We start from the raw sequence: 23,110 nt of genomic DNA, 5'->3' as shown, positions 1-23,110 counted from the left end.
ACAAGGACACACACATGAATGTTCATAGTGACATTATTCAACTAGCCTAAACCTGGAACCCAAACGTTAGTTGACCGAATAAGTAAACTGAACAAGAGATTGTACTATATCCATACTACTAAATACAATGAAGCAATAAAACACTACAAAATACCACCAGACCCAACACAGATGAATCTCTAAAGCATTCTAAGTAAAACACATCAAACACAGAAGATTATATACTATGTGAATCCATTTATATGAAATTTTGGAAAAGGCAAAAACTACAGTGAGAGAAAGCAGGTCAGTGGTTAAGGGTGAGGGAAGCGGATAAGGGCAAAGGGTATGAGGATATTTTAAGGGTGAGAGAACTCTATCTTTTTATGGTGCTGGTTGCAAGATTGTATGCAATTACCAAATTCATCCAACTGTATACTTAAAAAGATTGAATGTAATTTATATATAAATAATACCTTAATGAAAATAGAAGAAAAATGGATTAATGAAGTTTATAAAACCTAGAGAAAATAAAATTATTAAATATCATAAAATTAGGATATAAAATCAGTTCATGTTTTATTGCACAGTGTTATGGCACAACTATTTTCACTTAAGACTCTCTGACACATGTAAATAATTTCTCATTCTTGTATCTCAAATGGGAGAGGAAGAGGAATAATAAATGTTCATGTATGCTTGTGTGTGTGTATATAGTCACATAGTCATACATACATAATTTCTGATTATGTTAATGACATACATTTTATAGCTTACTCTTAATAATGTTTTAAATTTATTGGCTCATAGAGAACATTGTAACATTTTTCCAAATGCCTTTAACTATGTATGATTACCTCTAAATTACCTTTATTTTCATCAATGGAATCATCACCCAGGGAGCTGACTAACTGGCTTTTCATGTCTTATTCTTATCCTTCTCAATTATGCTCTTGTGTGAAGGTTTTTATAAATGCTTTGGCTGTGTTGTAGTGAATAGATTTCTATCTATACTGTGAAATGTTTACCATGCCTAATAGAAAATTGTATTGATTTTTGAATGAGGATTTAAGCTATCGCTAATTTGTACAAGAAAAATAAATGAACAAAAAATATAAATAACTTTATGTTGTTATGCTGCTACATGAACACAGCACAGCATATCTTACATACAACAGGGTGTAATATCTTTATCTAAAATCTCAAGTTTTACAACTAAAAATAATGACTCTTGAGAAAGAAATTCTGGAGAACTCTCTTGATAATTCTTAAGATTGATACATGTTAGTGTGTCCTGTGAATGCACACAGGTAAATGTTTCTTTGGTTCCCTTGAGATTTGACTCCTTTGCTTGATGTGTTAGAATTTGTAAATGCAATTTGGAAACCCTCTGAAGGCTAAGTATCTGAGTGAAAACTCATCACATACCTTGGTTAATTTGAAGATGTAACATTTGCAAGATGATCTCTAGAATGATGTAACAAGCCTTTTTCTTTTTCAGTTGGAATCAACAGGACTCGGCCTTAGTAGTAGTAGACTAAGAACAACTCTGAACAGAATACAAGAAAGCCTTATTGATCTAGTAAGTAATGAATTGGGATAAATTCTTTTGGATTATATAAAATGCAAATTAGCTATTCAATCAATTTCATATAAATGTGTGTCTATATGTATATTGAGTAGCGGAGTCCTCAGAATTAAATGAGTGCATATAGGAAGTAAAACAGGTTGCTTATAGTCTGATCAGAGAGAAACTAGTATACATAAAAGAATATGATATTGGTCATATGTCTAGCACAAGTTCAAAGAAGAGAAAGGTTTATGTGAAAAACTAATAATCAGAGGAGGACTAAAGGAAGAAGTGACACTTGTGCTAGACTTCGAAGACTAGGCATAGGATTAATGGGAAAGGGAAAAGTCTTTAAATGAAGGTACACAGGGTGAGCAAGGGCCTTGAGGCGAGTGCAGTCTGAAGTTTGACAGATCTTATGATTGGGACACTGGTATATGCTGCAAAGTTAGGTTGCAGAGAGTGTTTGGGACACTTTATAAACGGCTTTGAAATTCAAGGAGAAAATTTGGGTTTAGTTGCTGTGTGTAGGGAGCCTGGTTTTTGACTGTCATCACAGGATGAAATGCATGTTTTAAGAAGACAGGTTAGATAGCAGCAAAGGGTTAACCTCCTGTAGTGTTTCAGCTAACATAAGCATTTAAAATGAGAAAAACTTTCTCGTGGTTGGTCACTGTAGCCCAAAGTTTATGTTGTTTAGACGTTTCTCCACATCTATTTTAACCCCAGGCTTCTCTGAATTTTCCTTTATTCCTTCAACCTAACACGAACAAGCAATCATTTTCCTCATTTTTCATAAGCTCTACATTATGTGCATACTTCTGTTATTGAAGCTTTTTATAAAGCCATGATTATTCTTTTAAGGAATACTTATTGCAACGATTGTTACATGCCAGGCATTGTTGTAGAGCTGGAAATTCATCAGTGCACAGAAGAGATATTTCCTGTCTTGGAACTTGTATTTTATTGGAGCAGAGAGACAAACAAATGTATAACATAGTGTCAGATACTCATTGAATACTAAGACAAAACTGAAGCAGTGATAGGATGGGGATCTTGAGCAGAGCTGTGAATAAAGTGAGTGAGGCATGTGCTGATATCTCAGGTGAGCACTGTTTGGGCAGAAGAAATAACTGGTATCCTTCTCTCTTAACATTTGGAGATCCTTTTACCCAACACGTTTTTAAAAATATAGTCATATCACTTACCTTGGCACATAGCATTGCTTCAGAAAATGTTCATAGAGTAGATGAATATACTCCAGTCCCCGAGTTTCTTGTTTCTTGGCATAACTTGGCTTGCTTCCTTGGTTATGATATTTAATCCTTGATCTTCAGTTTCAGAGTCAAGGCTCCTTATTTGACCCAGCCTTTTTGTTTCTCTTTTTTCTTTTCTTTTTTGTTTTTAGTCTTTGTTTTGTAAAATCCATTGGTCTCAGCCCCACTTGCAGTTTTCTGTGTTTCGATTTTCATTCTTCTTATTGGATACTTAAGTATAACCTTGAGCATCAAATCTTATTCTCCAGATCTTAGTCCACAGCTAAAGTTTTTCTTGTTTCTGACTGAAAGGCCCAAGATGGATGGGCCAAATTTTACCACTAGGGCCATTCACCCTGGCATTTCTGTGTCATTCCTGCTAGCTACTGTCTTGTGATCATCAAACTCCAGTTCTAGATTTGACCCTTAAGATGTGGATTTCTGCTTCAGATTTTGCCACATAGTGTATAATGAATTATTACTCATACTGATAAACATTGATTTGTTATTTTAGAAAATATATTTGTCATTTACTAGAACTTGCTTGATCTCAGGATTTTTTTTTTTTTTTTTTTTTTTTTGAGACGGAGTCTCGCTGTGTCCCCAGGCTGGAGTGCAGTAGCCGGATCTCAGCTCACTGCAAGCTCCGCCTCCCGGGTTTACGCCATTCTCCTGCCTCAGCCTCCCAAGTAGCTGGGACTACAGGCGCCTGCCACCTCGCCCGGCTAGTTTTTTGTATTTTTTAGTAGAGACGAGGTTTCACCGTGTTAGCCAGGATGGTCTCGATCTCCTGACCTCATGATCCGCTCGTCTCAGCCTCCCAAATCTCAGGATTTTTTAAGCTGGTATGTATTAATTTTCTTCACTTCATTAATTTGCATTTACATTGGCAGAATACATTAATTGATTTCTTGCTACTCAATGCATTCTTTGGCTACTGAAATAATTTATAGCTTAATCAATCTGAAACCAACTAGATGGAAGTAATATTTTTCCTTATATTTCTCTTGCATGTCAGTTAAAATCTTAATGAATACTTTTTTGGTAATTTTATTTTCTCCATATAGATATTCTAAGTTTTACTTCTCTTTATGCTGTAAAAGGCAAAATAGAATCATTGTAGTCTTAAAAAATACCACCTGAAACAATTTATCATATAAATTCAATGTAAACTAAGAAAATTTGTTTGTCACATCAAATAAAAGTTTAAGAAAAGTTGTCTAATAGGAAAAGTAAGAAAGGAAGCTGGTATAGGTGATAGTGACAGCAGGAAGGTGAATTTTTAGTAACCCATTTGGTTATGCTAACTAAATTGTTTGCTTTAAGACCTTTAGCCAACTTATTTATTTGTTTATTTATTTATTTATTTATTTATTTATTTATTTACTTATGAGACAGAGCCTCACTCTGTCACCCAGGCTGGAGTGCAGTGGCAAGATCTCGGCTCACTGCAACCTCCCCCTCCCGGATTCAAGCGATTCTCTGGCCTCAGCCTCCCGAGTAGCTGTAATTACAGGCTGTCACCACCACGCCTGGCTAGTTTTTGTATTTTTAGTAGAGATGGGTTCGCCATGTTGGCCGGGCTGGTCTTGAAATTCTGACCTCAGGTGATCCTCCTGCCTCGGCCTCCCAAAGTGCTGGGATTACAGGCGTGAGCCACTGCACCCAGGCCTTTAGCCAACTTTAAATATTTGATAATAATATTTTAAATTTGTCCAGAAAAATTCATAAATATGAATTCTCTTTGTAGTAGCACATTGGTGGTAGGAAAGGTTAAAAAATGTGACTCTCACAGTGAGAATAAAGGTGGTTAAGGTTTCATTTTCAGTCTTTAAAGGGTTATATGCTTTACTTATTACACTCCTGTAAACTGAAAAGCCAGTTTAGGAGCTTTTATTTAAGTGTGCAGTAAGCACATACCATTTATTTATGTCAGCTTGACATTTTCATGACTCTCTTGCTCTCTTCAAGCGTATTTTCCTAAATATAAACACAGAACTTTAGTCTTTAAGCAAGTAATTATCATAAATTTTATGCCTCAAATGCCAGGCATACAACTGGGAACAAAGGAAGGTATTTTAATGAAAGCCTTTTGAAGTGGGGGCAACAATTCCAGTGATCTTCTAAAGAATGCTTTTGTGAAAGAGCTCCCTGAGTAGAAGGGAACTCAACGCATTTGTGTTGGAGGCATTAAGGAGGTAGTTAGGTAAATGCTTTTGGCTCCTCTTGTCATATGAAAGATAACTGTATTCTCTCAGACTATAGATATACCCTCTCCTTGCCTTCCATTGTTTTCTAGAGCCACCTCCCTGTTCTATCCCTAATTAACTAGTTAGTACTTAAATTGAAAGAAACTGTTAGTTTTATAAATATATTGTGTATATGATATCTAATCCGAAAGAATGAAATTTAAAATTAACTGCTATTATAAGTGTTTGGTATTCATGGAGATCCTTGAGCTATTTTGAATTTGAGATTATACAGTATTGTCAGAAAATTCATATTAGATTTAGCTTAATTATACAATATTTTAAAAGCAAAAGTGTGTGATGCTTAGAAGGAGTTTTGTTATACTGTTGGAGTATAATCTTCCAAGATTTTACTCATAGAAGGAAACTTATCTGTGCTCATTTAACCTGTACAGCATTCATACATACCTAGTAGCCATAAGCTTCTGCTTGAACATCTCCAGTGATGTTTTTTTGGGAACTAATAACCACCCAAAGCAGCCCTGCTTGCCTTAAATCTGCCTGATAGAATGTGCTTTGTTATAATGTAACCAAATATGCTTATCTTTTGAACTATTTTCTGTTATTTCTATTTCTACTTCTTTTGGATCACTTTGAGTAGCCTAGCCATTTTGCCCAAGTGAGTCCTTTCTTTTCCCAGTTCCTTTATTCGTTTTTCATGTTTCAGAGTTTTACATCTCCTCATCGTTCTTTGACTTGTTCTGAAATAGTTATTTACAACTCTGAACTAAGAAGAAAATTGAGAGCACTATAAGAGGTATTGGAAGCAGACAGAAAATGAGCTATGTGATGAGGGTGCAGGATGAGATACAAGATAGTTGGATAGCTATCTTTATTACTAATTCATTCAACAATACATATTGCATGCCTAGGTACTTTGTGGTAGACTGATGGCCCCCAGAGTGGAGGAGGTAGTTAAGGAATAAATGAAGATCTAATTTAACATCCGATTGTGTTGAGAGCAATGAAGAACTTAGGTGAGAGAAAGGGTGTAATGTTATTTGGGCAGTTAGAGAAGATCCCTCTAGGAAGGACCATTGAAGCAGATCCCTAAAGGAAATAGGAGCATGAGCCACCCTTATTCAACAAATGTTTATTTAGTGTCTGTTTGTTGAACACTCTGTGTGGTGCCAAGCACTGTTCCAGGAATTAAAGGATACAATTGTAGGGGAAGGTGGGGAAGCCAGACAAAACTCCCTACCCGTGTAGAGTTTATTTTCTAGTAGGGGGAAGATAATTTGGGAAACAGTGTTTTAGGCTAGAGTCAGTTGTAAACAGGTAATATCATGGTAACATGTTTAGACTTTTTCCTGGAAGGAATGGATTAAGGCTTTAAAACCAGGGAATGTTATGATCACATCTCTATTTGAGAAAGTTCACATCAGTATTGTTGAAAAATCAGTCAGTTAACTGTATGGAAACTGGCATAGAAATAGGAGAAGCTAAAGACAGAGCTCTCTATTCATGGGCTTCTAGAATAGTCCAGTCAAGACTGCTAAGGAACCTGTGACCTGTTTAAATAGTAATATCGGGAAGGAACAAATGAGAGGTGTCTATTTAGGCATGTTTTAGTGATTGATTGGATGTGGAAGGTGAGGAAGAAGGGGAGTCATGAATGACTTTAAGGTTCCTTACTTGTTTCTTATCAATAACTACCAGAATTAAATAGGATAGACAACCAATTGGTGCCAAACAGTATTTAATTTTGTAAATTTTTTTCTCCTTTTTTTGTTTTCTGCTGGAGTAGGGTTATTTCCTTTTTAGAGGGAAATGAATGATGGAGATATGACATTAATTAACTTGCATGGATCCATGATCCTGCTTCTCCCTAGAGGAAGCCCAGTTATTCCCAAACTAACTTTTAAATGCTAATTGAGTAATTAGAGATTGAAAAGAGACACTGTCTTTAGGAGAAGATAGGAAATAAAAAAAAAAAGATAAAGAATTAAACCATTTTCTAACTTGAAAGGTTTTATAAGTTTTATTTGCGTTTTGCTAAATTTATAGGAGTAAATTATATGTATGCATTTGATGTCTTATTTGTTCATATGGAAAATAATTGGAGATTTGTTACTATGAAGTTGCTTTAAAAAGTAATCTAGCTTTATATATTGTACACTATTAGATGTGTTTACATCCAATTTTGTGCTAAATTTTCTTTGAGGTTCTTTTAAAGCTATTTTGCATTTAAACATTTAGTTTCGCTATCTGCCTACTCATATGTTCTCACCTTTAAACTCCATAATAGAGATAACCATGGGGTGTTTTCCACACTGAAAGTAGTACGTAAACTGCAGGGGTTGTATTATATAATGTTTAGCATCTCTTCTAACTCTGTCATTCTATGGTTCAATCAACATTTTAAAAGTTTGCGTGGGGGCGGGGGTTAACTTGTATTCAGATTAACTTTAAAAAACATAGCTGCACTTTTGTACTATGAGCTGTTGCTTAACTTACATAGCTTTTATTCCATTTTTTTTTTGTAAATTTCTCTTATGAAATTTTTTTTCAAAATGTAATGAATGGAGTTTGTTGCCATGTCAGTACTGCAAAACTCTATACTTAAACTAAAAGTATAATGAACATTTGTAATTCAAGCTCATTGTTATTAGAAATATATTTGGTTATAAAAGTTCTTAATGACCTTCACAGTGAAGTGACTTTGGATTATACTGTCATCAGTAATGTTAGGATCACTACAGGCTCACTGCCTTGACCTCTCTCCTTTGTGCCCCAGAAAACAATAATTAAAAGTCTCTTTCTCTGACATGTAATGCAGCAACTATTCAAATAACTATTATGATGATGTCAGTATTTTAAACAGCCTTCTTTCATGTTCTCTGTACAAAGGGAAACTTATTCACCAAAATAAGTTTATATTAAGTTAAATATTGAAATATTTGGAGTGATTGGTAACTCTTGAGCTGGCAGTCTTCTGGTACTCTGTCAGCTACTCCAAGTAGCCAGCCTTGTGCATCTTTACCCATGATCTCAAGATATTCCCACCCTCCTGGCAAAAAAAGATGGCCAGTGTGCCTGTGAGTTGAAGTGTGTTTTTGTTTTTTTAACTGTTTGCTAAGAGCTTAGTAAAAAATGAGTCCCTTGCTATGTATTGAGGAGAAGTTGAGTAAGTGTATCTTTGAAACTCTTCCTTTGCCAACCTGTTTGTTTACAATATAGGATATGTTTATATGAAGTCGAAGAATTTACATAACTCATATCCAAGGCACTCCTTGCCTGGCATCAGAATACCTAGAAAGGTAAATTAGTAATGAGAAGATTTCTAGTGAGTATATCATCAGATGAAAGTAAAACTGAGAAATTTGAAGTCTGATGAGTTTTCCTGACCGCAAATTAGACTGCATCACTCCTATTGACTACATGGCCGTATACCTGAATCAGTGGTTCTCTCCTGGATGGTGCTGAAGGGCCTGGCACATCCTGCTTCCTGGGTATCCCTTTCCTTTGTTCACATTGACCATCTTCCTTCTTATCAGTAGTCTGTCCCCAGATATATACAATACATTTGGCTCTGTTCCAGTTTATAACTTCATTCTAGTCCTGCCTCCTTGAGATTATATACCAAGGTAAACTTCATTAAAATTTGGGTGCGAGATGGTTAATCAAACCATAATTTTGGATTTTATCAGTGTGGTTCTCAAGGAGTAATCATATTTCTCTCATTTACAAGTTCTTGAGGGCCATCTCACTATTGTTGCTATGAAACATCTGTCAATTCATAAAGAGTCCTTGTGTTGACAGACTTTAGGTCATGCACAGATAGTAGCATGTAGATTTGGATGATATTATATAGGCTCGTTTTCAATTAGGATTAAAAAGAAGGTTCCAATAGTTACAAAACATGAAAGCAGGATAAAAAGAACTGAACCTAAATGTAATTAGTGTATGCCCCAAGAGTATTTTAATTTTAATTCTAGTTATGTCAAAATCACATGGTTTATTACTGTTAGATTTGTTATTCCAGGTTATATATGTATTGTATTTTCAGGAAGTTTCTGCTGATCCTACTGCCACACTCACAGCAGCAGAAGAAAGAAAGGAGAAGGTGCCAAGTCCACACCTCAGTCAGCTGGTGGTTTTGACATCTGGGGATACATTGTATGGGTTGGCAGAAAGAGTGGTAGCCACGGAATCCTTGTAAGTTGTTCAAAACAGTTGCATTGCCATTAAATATTTAAGAAAGTTTATAAAAGTAAGCATTGTTTAATTAGACTTCTAGTTAGCTGCATACATCTACCACTTCTAAATATCACTTATATGTTTCTGACAAGTATATTCTAACACAGATTACCAATTGATTTTTTAAACTGCATGGTTGGTTTTTCAGTTACAGAAATGGAAAGAAGGACATCTTTTAATTTTCAGTCTTTAACAACATGATCCATGCTTTCAGTATAGCTTTAAGAAGTGTTATACTATGCTTCATATTTTCCTATTGATGACTCATGATCCTAGGAGAAGCTGTGGTTGCATTGTCAACTTAATGCTAAGTGTAATTGACCCTTGACATCAATAAGAATGCTTCCTGACCTTTATAAATCCCCAGAGTTATTAATACAATTAACGCATATAACTTCTGCATTTCTATAAAATGTAGTCCAATATAACGTAAGAGTTTTGGATTAATAACAAAAGCAGAAAAAGACAGTGCCTGGATGCAGTGCATCTGCAGGCAGTAGTCCAGGCTCCTTCACCAGCCCACTGACTCCCATTCCTGTACCCAGCCTCCGGCACCTGTCGTTCATTTGTGATACTCAGCCAGGTTACAGTTTGCTGCCTATTAGGAATGTTGGGGTTACTTCTGAAAAGTGTCAGATATTAAATCTGAGATTTCAAGAGTCTGTTGTATATAACTGAATGAGATATTTAAAAGAAATCCTTTAAAAAATACCCTTGTGTTCTTTTTTCAACCTGCTACTCTGGGCTCACATCTTACATTTGAAGCACATGACCCTACACCTCATCATAAGCTGCTTGGCTCCTTTGAAGTTGCTTTTCTTTCTCTTCAACTTCCATTCAGTCATAAACTCAGCATTATTTATTGTGTAGATTTTAAACGAACATGTCAAGTGGTAGTACAGGGTCATCCACTAAAGTGGAAAGTAATTTTTATTGTTAAAGTTTTGCTCAGAAATGTTAAAAAAATACTATACGAGAACATGACAGGCTCTAAATCCTACACAATTTGTTTACACAGTGGGTTATTTATTCCCTTTAGGGTATTCTTGGCTGAACAGTTTGAGTTCCTTCAGCCACATCTGGATGCTGTGATGCCTGCAGTCAAAAAGCCCTTTCTTCAGCAGTTCTATTCTCAGGTCAGACATGGTCTTGTATGTCATTTCAACTGTGAGCAAGATAGGACACAGATTATTTAGATTTGTTTGTTTGTTTGTTTAACTAGAAGTCAGTCTTGAAAACCCAGGAGAGCCAGATAGAGTATTCATTTATTCACTCATGAATTGCTGCATTAAATACATACTATTGAGCACCTCATGTAACTTTTAGACTAGTGAGAGAGAAAGCACCAGTTAAAACTATTAAAATAAAGCATGATAAGTACTGTGGTAAGGGGAAAGTGCCATGAGGGTATTTAACCCAGAGTGGAGGACAGGAGAGGCTCTGGGTGGGAGAAGGTCATCTGGAAAGGCTATCTAGAGGAAGTAATGTTTAAACTGGACCAGCAAGGTAGGGTGAATGAGGAATGGATTCTAGACAAAGGGAATGGCATATGTGAAGACCCGTGAGAAAGAGCATGGTGCATGCGAACAGCTGAGGAAAGCTCATTGGAGTAGGGAGGAGGTCTGGGAATGAGAAAGATGGCTGGGGCAATAAGCAGGAGCCACTGGCATATACAGCACCCTGCTTCAGAAGTTGGACTTTATTTGGAGGGCATGGAAGCTCCTGGAGGGTTTGAAACAGGTGAGTGGCATGACTGGATTTGTATTTTAGAAAGAGTTTTCTGGGGGCATTGTGAAGAAAGAACTGTAGACGGCAGTCCTAGAGACAGGAAAACTAATTTGAAGGCTGCTACAGTATTGCAGGGGAGAGATGGTAGAATCCTGACGTCATGTAGTGGGAGTGGAAATGGAGAGAAGTAGAAGAATTTGAGAAGTAATTGCTAGGCTCCATGAAGAGCTCTAGTTCTTTTACAGTTGCGGTGTCAATGGCTTCAAGTTTATTGAATGTCTCAAAATTATGTTTTGAGTAAGGCCTTTGCCTTCACTCAAATATTTAAAATATTTTCGTAATTTAAATCTCCAAATATATAGTGTTTTATTTTCAGATATGATATATGCTGGAAACAGGGGCAAGTATTCTTTATCAATATGATGCTTTTAGAAAATAATTGTTTCCATTTCTGTGAAATTTATTTCAGACAGTCTCAACTGCCAGTGAACTACGCAAACCAATTTACTGGATTGTAGCTGGTAAAGCCCTTGATTATGAACAGATGCTGCTCCTCATGGCTAATGTGAAATGGGATGTAAAAGAAATTATGTCACAGCACAACATATATGTAGATGCACTATTAAAGGCAAGTGTTCTGGGAAACACCTTTGCTAAAGATCAGTCTACTAAGAGAAGTGTTCCTTTATTGCAGTTGCTCTAAAATAGTAAGATTATAGTTATTACCACATTTCTAGCATTAAAGACCCTGAATTGAAATAGGCTTATTTTCTGAATTTGTCTTCTATTAGATCTAAGAATACATCATAGACTTTTTTAGCTTTGTAAACTAATTTCCCATTTTGAATTGTTGTATGTTGTGGCTGACTTTCATGTTATGTAATCTCAGTAGCCATCACTATAATGACAAGAAGATATTTCTGTTTAATTAGAAATTATTTCTGTAGTTTAGCATAATATTCATTAGCAAGAGACCATGCCTTTGATTATTCCGAGTAAAAATCACACTACTTTTGCAGTGTGTCATACAAACACCTCTTTGGAGTCAGTGACCTGTGTGTATACGTTTTCTGGAAAGAATTGTGGTTTTTTTTTTTCATTTATGCATGAATAGATATCTGTAGATAACTGGCATGTGCCACACACTGATAGAAGTGCTAGCAGTATAGCTGTGAATTCGGGAACTTATGTGCCCTCAAGGAATTTACATGGCAGGGCAGAGATAGCAGTAAACAGATAAATTGAGATATAATGTCAGATGATGAATAATGCTGTGAAAAAAACCAAAATCATCTGAAGAGAGACAGAGAATGACAGGATGTGGGTGGAAGAGGAAGACCATGTATTTGTCATGCTCAGAGAAGGACTCTGATAAGGTGAGACTGGAGATGAGGCCTGCGGGAAGTAAGGAAATAAGGTGTGGAAAGAGTATCTGAGAAAATGAAAGTAACTTTCAGAAAAAAATTTGTTTTCTTTCATTTTGTAACTGAAAAGAAAATGTCCCTTCTTAACCTCCTTACTTTAATCTCATTTACACAATCATTCTTACCTGCTTAGACCAAGTCAACAAATGAGAGCCTAGGACATCTGAGAACCAATGAACAGAGCCATAGATTTAAAATGGAGATGGTAATGGAGTTTCTTCAGTCACCAACTCCCAGCAATTTATGGTCCCCTTTGGAGGCCTAGATTGAAGACCGTGAGGCTGTCTCCAGACTCCGGGACTAATCATGCCAACATCAGTAAGCAATTGCTAGGAGTTTCCATAGAGATCTTAGCAGGGAGTGACACCAAGCGCGCTCTATATTTGCCACTCTGGAATTCAGAGATTATTGACCTTGAAAGATAATCAAAGAAATCACTTGGTTTCTAGAGCACCCAGGAGATTTCAATTGCAAATTTTCATTTGGAATGTAAAAGACAAATGTGATTTATAAATAATGATACTACCCCCCCTTTTTTTATTTTTTAACAATTCTGTTTTTGAAAAAGTGGTTCTATTTTTTATGACATGCTGTCTTAGTCCTTTAGGATACTACAACAAAGTTTCACAGACTAGGTGGCTTCTAAGCAGAGCAGTTATTTCTCACAGTTCTGGAGGCTGGGAAGTTCAAGATCAAGATCAAGGCTCAGGCAGATTTGGTGTATGGTGAAGGTCTTATTTCTCATAGATGTCACTTTGCTGTACCCTCACATGGTAAAAGAGGCAAGGCAACTCTCTGGGGCTCTTTTATAAGGGTGTTAATTCCCTTGGTGAGAGCTTGGCCCTCATGACCTAATCACTTTTAAAAAGCCCCCACTCCCAACACTATCACCCTGGGATTAGGATTTCAACATATGAATTTAGGGAAGACACAACATTCAGACCATAGAACATACTAACCATGGACCTTATAGGGGTGCAAGAGAAAAAGACTTCTGTGCTCAACACATACACATACTATGAGGAGGCTGCTTTTTTCAGTTATTTGTTATTCCACTTATAAGAAAGAACTTGTGTTATTCAGATTATTAATCTAGCCCAATTTTTAGCAGCTTAAGGCCTTCTTTAAGCATAAAGGTTAATTATCTATGATAACGTTTGTTCTTTCTGTTACTTTTCTAAGTCTAAGCATCTACGTCTAAACAGTTTGCTTATGTTGCCCCAATAGAATCATAAGAAAAATGAAATGTTTGTATGATTCATTTTATGACAAGCATTTTTGAACATTGAATTTAGCAATAAGTAGAATGTTATTTTGTACAGAAAGCATTTTATACATATAGCTTTATCTTTTAAATAAAATATTGATGAAAAATATTGAATTATGACTCTTGAAATCCAAAGCAGTTTAAGGAATGCATAAATAAATACAGTAACAAATACTACTACTCTCCTAGATCCATGAAATGAAACAACAAAGAGCAATTATTTATACAGTTTTGATTTTCGAAGATAAATTTCGTGAATTGACAATCCACTTCTTTTAATGATTAAAAGCAATTAATTGTTAAAAATAAATTAGCAAGAAAAATTGTGATTTAGGAAGAAGAAGCGAAAGAGCAGAGGATAACACAGTTATCATTATGTGATTGCCTGAGTGGTGATCGGATTAGATTTTTTTTCTCCTATGTGTTGTTAGAAAAGTTGAACACATGTCAGTCATGTTAAACATTGTGTAGCTTCTCTATTCAGGTAACTAAAGAAAAATGTGATTTTAAGCCTTTTTTTCTTTTTTTTTTTGAGATGGAGTCTTGCTCTGTCACCCAGGCTGGAGTGTAGTGGCAGGATCTCCGCTCACTGCAAGCTCCGCCTCCCGGGTTCACGCCATTCTCCTGCCTCAGCCTCCCGAGTAGCTGGGACTACAGGCACCCGCCACCACGCCTAGCTAATTTTTTGTATTTTTAGTAGAGACGGGGTTTCACCGTGTTAGCCAGGATGGTCTCGATCTCCTGACGTCATGATCCGCCTGCCTTGGCCTCCCAAAGTGCTGGGATTACAGGTGTGAGCCACTGCCCCCGGCCCAAGCCTTCTTATATTTGAAATATATTGCCAGGGAAGAGTCAACAGCATTTACTTCATTAAATATTAAATGAGTATATTTAAATAGTAATAGTCCAAAGAGACCAAAAACACATTCATTGAAGGCTAGACCTTCTGCTGTTTCTGTCTAATTATTGGAGTTGTCTAAATCAGGTATATGTATTTATATTTTTAGTACAATCATGTCATAAAAGACAATAAAATATTCAGTTTTCTGTAGGTAATAGAAACTGTGTTTTATTGTTTCCATTGTACTAACAATTTGCGGATAGAGTATGATTTTTTAATCATTTGGTATACAGTTGAGCATCCCAAATTTGAAAATCTAATATTTGAAATAATCCAGAATCTAAAACTTCTTGAGTGCCAGCATGACACTCAAAGGAATTGGTCATTGGAGCATTTCAGAATTCTGGTTTGGGATTTTCAGATTTGGGATTCCCAACCAGTAGGTATAATGCAAATATTCCAAAACTGGAAAAGTCCAGAGTCCAAAACGCTTCTGGCCCCAAGCATTTTAGATAAGACATCCTCAACCCATATAATTATTTACTTTTAAAAAATGTTTAGGAAAAATGATAATTTATTAGATTGCACTCTGAGGAGTATAGCTACAAATCACAAATAGTTCTGAACTGAACACATATCAAACCATGTTTTTAAACCTGGGTTTCTTGAAGATATTTTTGAAGCCAAATTAGGTCATTCAGCTATGTTAATCTGTACTGACAACCATAGAAAATTTTGAGACATTTGGACATTGTTAACATGGTTTAATCAGTTAATGACACTTACTCCTTTTGCAATAAAATGTAGTATACTCTGTATTATAACAGAATGTATTCAAACTAGTGTATATATATTTTTAAGACCTTCATACTAAGTCCAAATTATCTTTGGCATTATCTTTTTTTATTTTACTTGGTTTGATTCTGAGTCTTTTTAAATCTTTTTTATTTAAACCATTTTTATGGGAGAGCATTGTGGCATTTTAATGATATTCACAAATGGCTACTATTTGTCTTCTTAGGAATTTGAGCAGTTTAACAGGAGGCTAAATGAAGTTTCTAAGAGAGTTCGTATACCCTTGCCTGTATCTAATATACTTTGGGAACATTGTATACGATTGGCTAATCGAACTATTGTAGAAGGGTAAGTTTTTCATGAAAGCATTATTTGTTTCTTTAATGACAAATTGTAATATATGAATAACATATGGTATTAATGGTTGGAGAGAATAAGTAGAAATAATGATAACTAGCAGACAAGTTTGGGATATAATTAGAGAAAAAACCTTAGACCCCACTGTGTCTGTCTTTATCTCTGCTTTCTTTTCTTGCTAGTGGCATAGACCCAGCTAGTAGATGAGTGAGGAATGCAGAATCTAATGGTTATCTGAAAGTTAAAACTAACAATTATTATTACCTAATAATAAAATTATGATGATGATGATTGTTATACTTAACATTTTTTGAGCATTAACTATGTGTTATTTACTAAACCAAACATTTCTCAGGATTATATCACCAAACCTGAAATAAACTCTCTTTGCAAGGTACTATGATTCCGTTTCATCAATGAGAGAACCTAGTCTCAGAAAACCGAGGCTTAAAGAGGTTAGGTAACAAGTTCACACAGTTTTTAAAGGCATATGTACCCCTGATTTCTTTTTTTCTTTTCTTTCTTTTTTTTTTTTTTTTTTTTTTTTTTTGAGACAATCTTGCTTTGTTGCCCAGGCTGGAGTGCAGTGGTACAATCTGGGCTCACTGCAGCCTCCGCCTCTCGGGCTCAAGCAATTCTTATGCCTCAGCCTCCTGAGTGGCTAAGACTACTGGTGTGTGCCACCATGCCTGCTAATTTTTTGTGTTTTTAGTAGAGACAGGGTTTCACCATGTTGGCCAAGCTGTTCTAGATCTCCTGGCCTCAAGTTGATCTGCCCACCTCAGCCTCCCAAAGTGCTGGGATTACACGTGAGCCACTGCACCTGGTTGTACTCCTGATTTCTGATGGCAAAATCAGCCTTCAAAACCCTTATATCATCATTAATAATAATCACCATCATATCATTGTAAACTGTATAAATCTTTCATGTGTTGAAGTTATAGATCTATTAATAGTAATTTTCCTGTTTACTCAGAGACCATGCTTACTCTGCCCATAACATCTACGATACAAATAAGGATCAGTAGTACATTTGAAATATCCCTGAGAAGCAAACAGCTATTTCAAAGACCCTGTACAGTGCTCTAGAATTGCACATCAGTTGAATTTTCACACTATCATTTGTCTGATTTTTCTTTTGTTCTCATTTGTTATACAAAAGAATGTATTAGAAAGTGGGAAGGTGACAGTGACAAGCTGACAACAGTCTTGGCACCCTGTATTGAAACCAACGGTGCTATAAATTATAAAACAGCTGTGTTAACAATCACGAATGAAGAGTATTTTAAATAAATTTGTTTAATTAAGTAGAAATGTGAATAAATATTTCTGTATAAAATACTCTTTATTTTTTTAAAAAAAAGCTTGGTCATTTTAAATAAAATAAGCTTTTATTTTCTTGTAACTTTCCTTAGGGTAAGTACCTCATTCCCACAGTTGAATTTTCTGTGTTTTGTGTGATTGATTGAAGAAATGGAACACTGACTTAATGAATAATAAAGTGTTGTATTGTTAGGGTTAGTATATTTGTCTTTCTTACTAGTCCACCTTAAAACACACTGTTTCAGTAGTGTAGAATGTCAGAATAAGTCTATAAACTTTTTATCGTGAAAAGTATGTATATACTTTCTATGCTTACATGCTTACACATTTCTTTATGTTTTCAGAGTGTTCATGGGAGAATTATTTCATTTGTTTCTTTTGCATTGAATACTTACAATATTGAACAGTTTCATAAAACTAAGATTACTTTGAAGTATTTAAAGCTTAGTTTTATAATAACTCTTGTCAGCCAGATTAACTGGAATATCAGTTTCACTTTCTTACAGACGATTATGTTAATTGGATACAGAGAACTATGGTCTGTAGCACAACAAAGAGCCTTGAACTCATTGGATCTTTTTGCAGATGAGAAAATTGAGGACCCCATGGGTAAAATGACAGGGCACAAACACAACCCAGTCTTTCTGACTGAAGACTTATGTTCTCTATTTCCTATAACCCTCTCATTTCTGGGGAATCTGTCCAAATATAGGTTAGAGAAAACTTCAAATACCCGGCAGTTTTTTGCTTCTAATTATCCTATAATGTATTTTTTTATTGTTTTGCATCTTAGATATGCCAATGTCAAGAAGTGCAGTAATGAGGGTCGTGCCCTGATGCAATTGGATTTTCAACAGTTTTAATGAAACTTGAAAACTAACAGATATTAGACCCATTCCTGATAAAGAATTTGTGGAAACTTATATTAAAGCCTATTACCTAACTGAGAATGACATGGAACGCTGGATCAAAGAGCACAGGGTGAGAGCTGGAAAACAGTTAATTAAGTTTTTATTCCTTTTTCTTCTTGCTGTTCTTGTTGGGTGTGTTATTTAATTCAAAATCATGAGAGTGAAATATAAAGAAACATTTGCTTTTTTAATACAAACTACTTAGGTCAGTTCTTTGCCATTTTCAGACTAAGGGCACTGTATCTAAGCAGTACCCTTTGACTCATCAAATCTTCTTCAGCCCTTTGTGAACTGTTACTGTAATTATCTAGAAATACAGCCAAAGTCAAGACATTAGCTAAATTTTTCCTGCAACTGTATTATAGGAAAAGGCTGAAGTTGATAAATGCTGAGACAGATTGAATACAGAAACAATGAAATGATTCATAAGCCATAATCGATTATGTAACTTAAACCTCACACAAACCTTCTCGTACTCCTCAACAATGAAATGGTAACGTACACACTGACATGTATTAGTGATGATTGAAGACATTAATATTTAAATGGCTAAACTTAACTTGCATCTTACATTAGATTTTACCTTTAAAATATATTTGATTATTTTCTTTTGTATGACTATATAGATAAAGAAAAATACATTGTTACATAGGATGCCAAATTTTTGACACAGTTCAACTCAGTGTGCTTGGTATGGGAAGCTTTTCTGTATATGGCATGTGTTAAAATCATCACCAAATCCTCATTACTTTGATAAGTCTAGGGTTCACATTTTCTTAACCTATGAATGTCATACGTAAAAGCTAAGCCAAGTTTTATTTCATTTGGGTAAGAAGACAATTATTTGTATATACCTGCTCAGACTCATCCTTTCTGGCCTTAACACTGTAAAGAGATAAAATGACCATTAGCCTAGAACGTTCACATTGGCCTGAATCTTATGTGAATGTCCCCACTCTTAGTTGGTTTTGGATCTTTAGAAGCAAAGTAGGAATGTATGTGTTATTTTTAATGAGTTTGGCCAGTAAGCCAGATTGAGAAAAACTTCACCATGTTTAGCCCCACTGACATTTGAGAACCAAAATGTTAAACCTAGATACAGATGGACTGCTGAATGTTGCTAGAATCCATTTAGTAAAGTAAGCTGTAAACACTTCTGGGTTGGTACTGAGGAAAGGGTTTTGGGAAAGAGTACAAAGTAGCTGAGGAGAAAAGGCACAGCTCTAAATACACATTATTTGATGCAAGAATGATGCCCATTTTTTGGATTTACTCTTTTAATATAGTGGACTGATTTTTTTCTTTTCAGCTTAGTACTTTGAAAGAGCTTTAACTGATTGATATTTGTAATTCAGTGACATTTCCCCAGCAGCAGCAGGGACACCCTTTTCTGTCTTTGAAGGAAACTCCCTAAAATGTTGAGTCCAGTAATTACTGAGAATGGATTCTCACTGAGTGCTGAGTGGTTAAATGAGATTACTTACCAGGTGGGGACAGGTGTTCTCAGAGATCAGATACACAAACTGAGCAGTTTGCTAAGTTTTTAAAATCAATTCTTTCTCCTATTTTGAAACTGTACTATATTTAGTGGTTACCTTCAATAAAGACACATTTTCTTTTCTTATTAGATAATAGTACACAGCTATCTTTACCTATCTGAACTCTTGCTATTCAACCTCCAGTACCAAATCAATCTGCAGAAATTTCTGATGAATCCCTGTTTATTCTCATCCTGGCAATTCAATATCTGAAATTCAGGAACCAGATGGATTTGGATTGCAAAAGATACTTGTAGTCTTAATTTTATTTGCAGCTCCCCTAACTTTGTGATCCTTATTACCTTATTCATTTGTTGTATCTTAGAAGAGTTGTTATTCTGTTGTTGGAGATTTTTTTTTTTTTAACTAAAGTGTTTACAAAATGTAGAGGACCAGAAAAATACTTCATCAGTAGCATTTAAAAAATTTGAAATGTCAATGTATTTTGATGACTCAATAACAAAGACTATCACAGAAACAAGTGTAAAGTGTGTGATCATCAAAGTAGTAATAAGCATATGCATGTCAGATTACTTTGCCATATTAAAACAGATACTAGTGCTTACTAATTGAAATGTGTACTATAGTATTCTTATTTCCTCCTATTACAGCTCAGTAAACAATTTGCCTTTCATTTGCCAACTGTAATTTCCACTGTTCTTCACTGGTTTATAATGCTCAGTAACTATCCACTGCACCTGAATATCCGCCTATTCTTTTGTTGCACCGATCAGATACATTCCTTTTAGGGTACTAAATTTGGATATTTCTTCTTTGAGCAGGAATATTCAACGAAGCAGCTGACCAATCTGGTGAATGTTTGCCTGGGATCCCATATCAATAAGAAAGCAAGACAAAAACTTCTAGCAGCTATAGATGATATAGACAGACCTAAAAGATAATGAACACTGCTCTTTTTCCTCAATGGCATTGATCCTCACTCAACATATATGACCTGAAAGCCAGTTTTTTAATGCACTTCTGACAACTATCTGCTAAAAAAACTTAGTGCATGTTTTTTTCGACTGGAAAGTGAAAAACATTGAAATGTGTGTGGTGTCCTCATGACTTTTATATGCTGTGGTCTCTTCAACTTTTGGTCTCATTTGTTGTAATCTGAAATGATATTGTTGCCTTGTCATAGCAATGGTTATGTGACTACAGTTATACATTTTACAGAAGAATGTACCATAAGTATATAATTAGAAGAACAGTGGCTTAATATATGTATGGGAAGTTTATGGAGAATGAAGTTGGCATTTTTCTACCCTCTGAGCTTGGTTGTTACTAAGCATAATGTGAGGGTAAATGTGTAGTATCTCGTAATTATGAGCACTGCATGAGAATTAAAAAACACGTGTAAGTAACATAGTTGAAAAATCAGTATGTTCTCTGTTTTTAAAATGTCAAAGTTTATGTCAGGGTTAATTTAGTTATAACAAAGTGATCATAAATGATGAAATGTAATAAATATACTCTAGTATGATCAGCCTATGTGAGACTACATTTTGATTTTTTGTGTGGCATGCAGATGTCATGAACAACTTTTAGTAGCATGTTCTAATTTTAATTGTTTTGTATCCTGAAACCAATGGTGAAAAGTAATTTCATTGAGTGTACCTTTTCAATGCCTGAGTAGCATACAGAATCATGATTATGAGATTTTCTTTTATCTTTCGTTATAAACATATGGGTTTTTTTGTTGAAAGTTTTGGTCTCTTTAAATTCACATTTTGTCCTAGGACAGTAAAACCCAGGTCAACTGACTCAGGAAACAGTTGTCTGCTAGTCACGCATAAATGTATGGTCATATGTTCACTCTTCTTAAATATCTGCCTTTTGTAACACAAATGTAAAATAATATCAGTCTAGCCAATGATGAACTCTGGAATCCACTTAGTCTTCAGTAAGTATGTGTTGTTCCTCTAAACTTTGCCCTGAAGCCAGGGATCTTCTCCTAATATATGTGACATGAAAATCCATTTTCCATGTATTCTTACCAACTATCTGATAAGGAATTTTGTGTGTGTTCTTTCTGACTGGCGAGTGGAAGACATCTAAACTTGTGTGGCGTTGGTCCAATGATTGCCATGCATGACCTGTAACATCAACAGCTGACAGAATCCAAAGGAATCATGTGAGAAACAGGCCTTGGGTCTTGTGAGTCTTCTGGGACCTAAGGTGATAAAATGGATGGCACAGGATGGCATGTGATCAAGCATGGAGGTGATAAGGAAACAATTGCTACTCTGTGTCCATCAGTCCCTGCGATGTCTGTAAGTGAACAGTGTAATGTGAAGCACTTTCAGAATATGCTTGTGTGTGTCTGTATGCTGTTTTCATCCTCTCACTTCACAGTTCATTTACTGTCAGTTTAAAACTTTCCTCTTGTAAAAAGGTATGAGTTTGGTGCCATTGCGATTTGCTTGTGGCTAGATTATGTACTTGTGAAGTAGATTCTGCCTGTAGCTATTATTTATGTGCAGCCACTTGAAGAAAACAAACATGAGATAAGCTGGGTCCTTGAGTTTAAATGGCATATTTAGCTGGGCACATAAAGAGCTAATCAATCTTTTTAAATTTTCAATTGATGAGGAGCTGCTTATTTGTCTTTTCTACGTGGATTTTATAGTTGGCTTCCTTTAATTTCTACTTTAGTTGGCCCTAGATAATATGAACAGTAATTACCTGCCTGGTACAGTCCAGTGTTTTCCAAGGTAATAGGAATTGATACAAAAGAATTACTTATCTTGTTAGGGACTCAACCATGCAATCTGACAGACCTTTTAACCTACCCTTACTTTGCTCTCTCCATCTTCAAATGAAATGGTGAATATTTTAATGCTTTTGAAAAAGGTTTCTTTGGTTTTTGTTTTTTTTTTTTTTTGCATTAAAAGGTGGCTTAATAAGTGCTAGCTAGCATCAAAACAGTAACAGGAGATTTCAGTCATGAAATTACCTAATCACAAGAGAGTTACCAGACATTTTTCAAATACTTTATACAGTAATATTGAATTATAACCATGTAACATTTTGTGAAACTAATTTTAAGATAAATAGAATTGAAAAGCTGAGAACGTAAATGGAATTATACATGTTCCAAAAACTACTATCATTACCAAAAGTTTATTCTTTTTGAGTCTAAACTTTCCTTGACTTTGATATTTTCCATGAAAGTGTCCTGTAGAATTTACCATGGGAGCATGGTAAATTAGCATTCCCTGAGAAAGAATGATTCTTTCTACAAATACATTGTCTTGCATTTAAAAATGCTAGGGGGGCACATAGCAATTCAAATGAACTAGTTTGCTTTGGTTTATAAAACCAACAGAGATCTTGTAAGTTCACTTTAACTAATAAACTCATTTACACAACTTATGAAATGAATTTCTCTTGAAACCAGGGCCATATGGTATTTTATCATATCTTCAAATAAAATTTCTTTTCAAAATGTCTATTTAGCTGAGTGCTAAAGTGAAACTTTGTTATATTAAATACCTTTTTCTTTACTCACCGAAAAGTAGTAAAAGGCTTGTAATTCAATTCACCTTATAAGCATAGTTGTCTTTTGTAATAAAAACTCAGATCTGAAGATGAATTGATGAATATAAGTTGTACTCAAAGCATACAGAAGTACAAGGTGGGGGGGATTTCCATATATATATATATATA

The 23,110-nt window shown here is 35.2% G+C and overlaps 1 protein-coding gene across 2 annotated transcripts in view; it reads left to right on the top strand.

Moving 5' to 3' along the window:
- The window catches only part of VPS50 (VPS50 subunit of EARP/GARPII complex), a 123,478-nt gene extending 102,047 nt beyond the window's left edge, over positions 1 to 21,431 (top strand). The window contains exons 22-28 of one of the 2 annotated variants that reach the window (XM_017870297.1): positions 1,481 to 1,561; positions 9,064 to 9,212; positions 10,294 to 10,390; positions 11,452 to 11,610; positions 15,536 to 15,657; positions 17,783 to 17,970; positions 20,221 to 21,431. In XM_017870297.1, coding sequence (XP_017725786.1) covers positions 1,481 to 1,561; positions 9,064 to 9,212; positions 10,294 to 10,390; positions 11,452 to 11,610; positions 15,536 to 15,657; positions 17,783 to 17,852 — 678 coding nt within the window. In that variant the 3' untranslated portion in view covers positions 17,853 to 17,970; positions 20,221 to 21,431. Of the gene's footprint in view, positions 1 to 1,480; positions 1,562 to 9,063; positions 9,213 to 10,293; positions 10,391 to 11,451; positions 11,611 to 12,539; positions 12,725 to 15,535; positions 15,658 to 17,782; positions 17,971 to 20,220 lie in introns of those variants that run through there. The other variant, XM_017870298.1, reaches the window with a different exon arrangement.
- Positions 21,432 to 23,110: the final 1,679 nt, after the last annotated feature.

The sequence above is a fragment of the Rhinopithecus bieti genome, unplaced genomic scaffold, assembly GCF_001698545.2.
Source record: "Rhinopithecus bieti isolate Rb0 unplaced genomic scaffold, ASM169854v2 scaffold_5191, whole genome shotgun sequence".
Taxonomy (NCBI): Eukaryota; Metazoa; Chordata; class Mammalia; order Primates; family Cercopithecidae; genus Rhinopithecus; species Rhinopithecus bieti.
The sequence above is the reverse complement of the archived record's forward strand: the minus strand, read 5'-3'. Positions and strand labels throughout refer to the sequence as shown.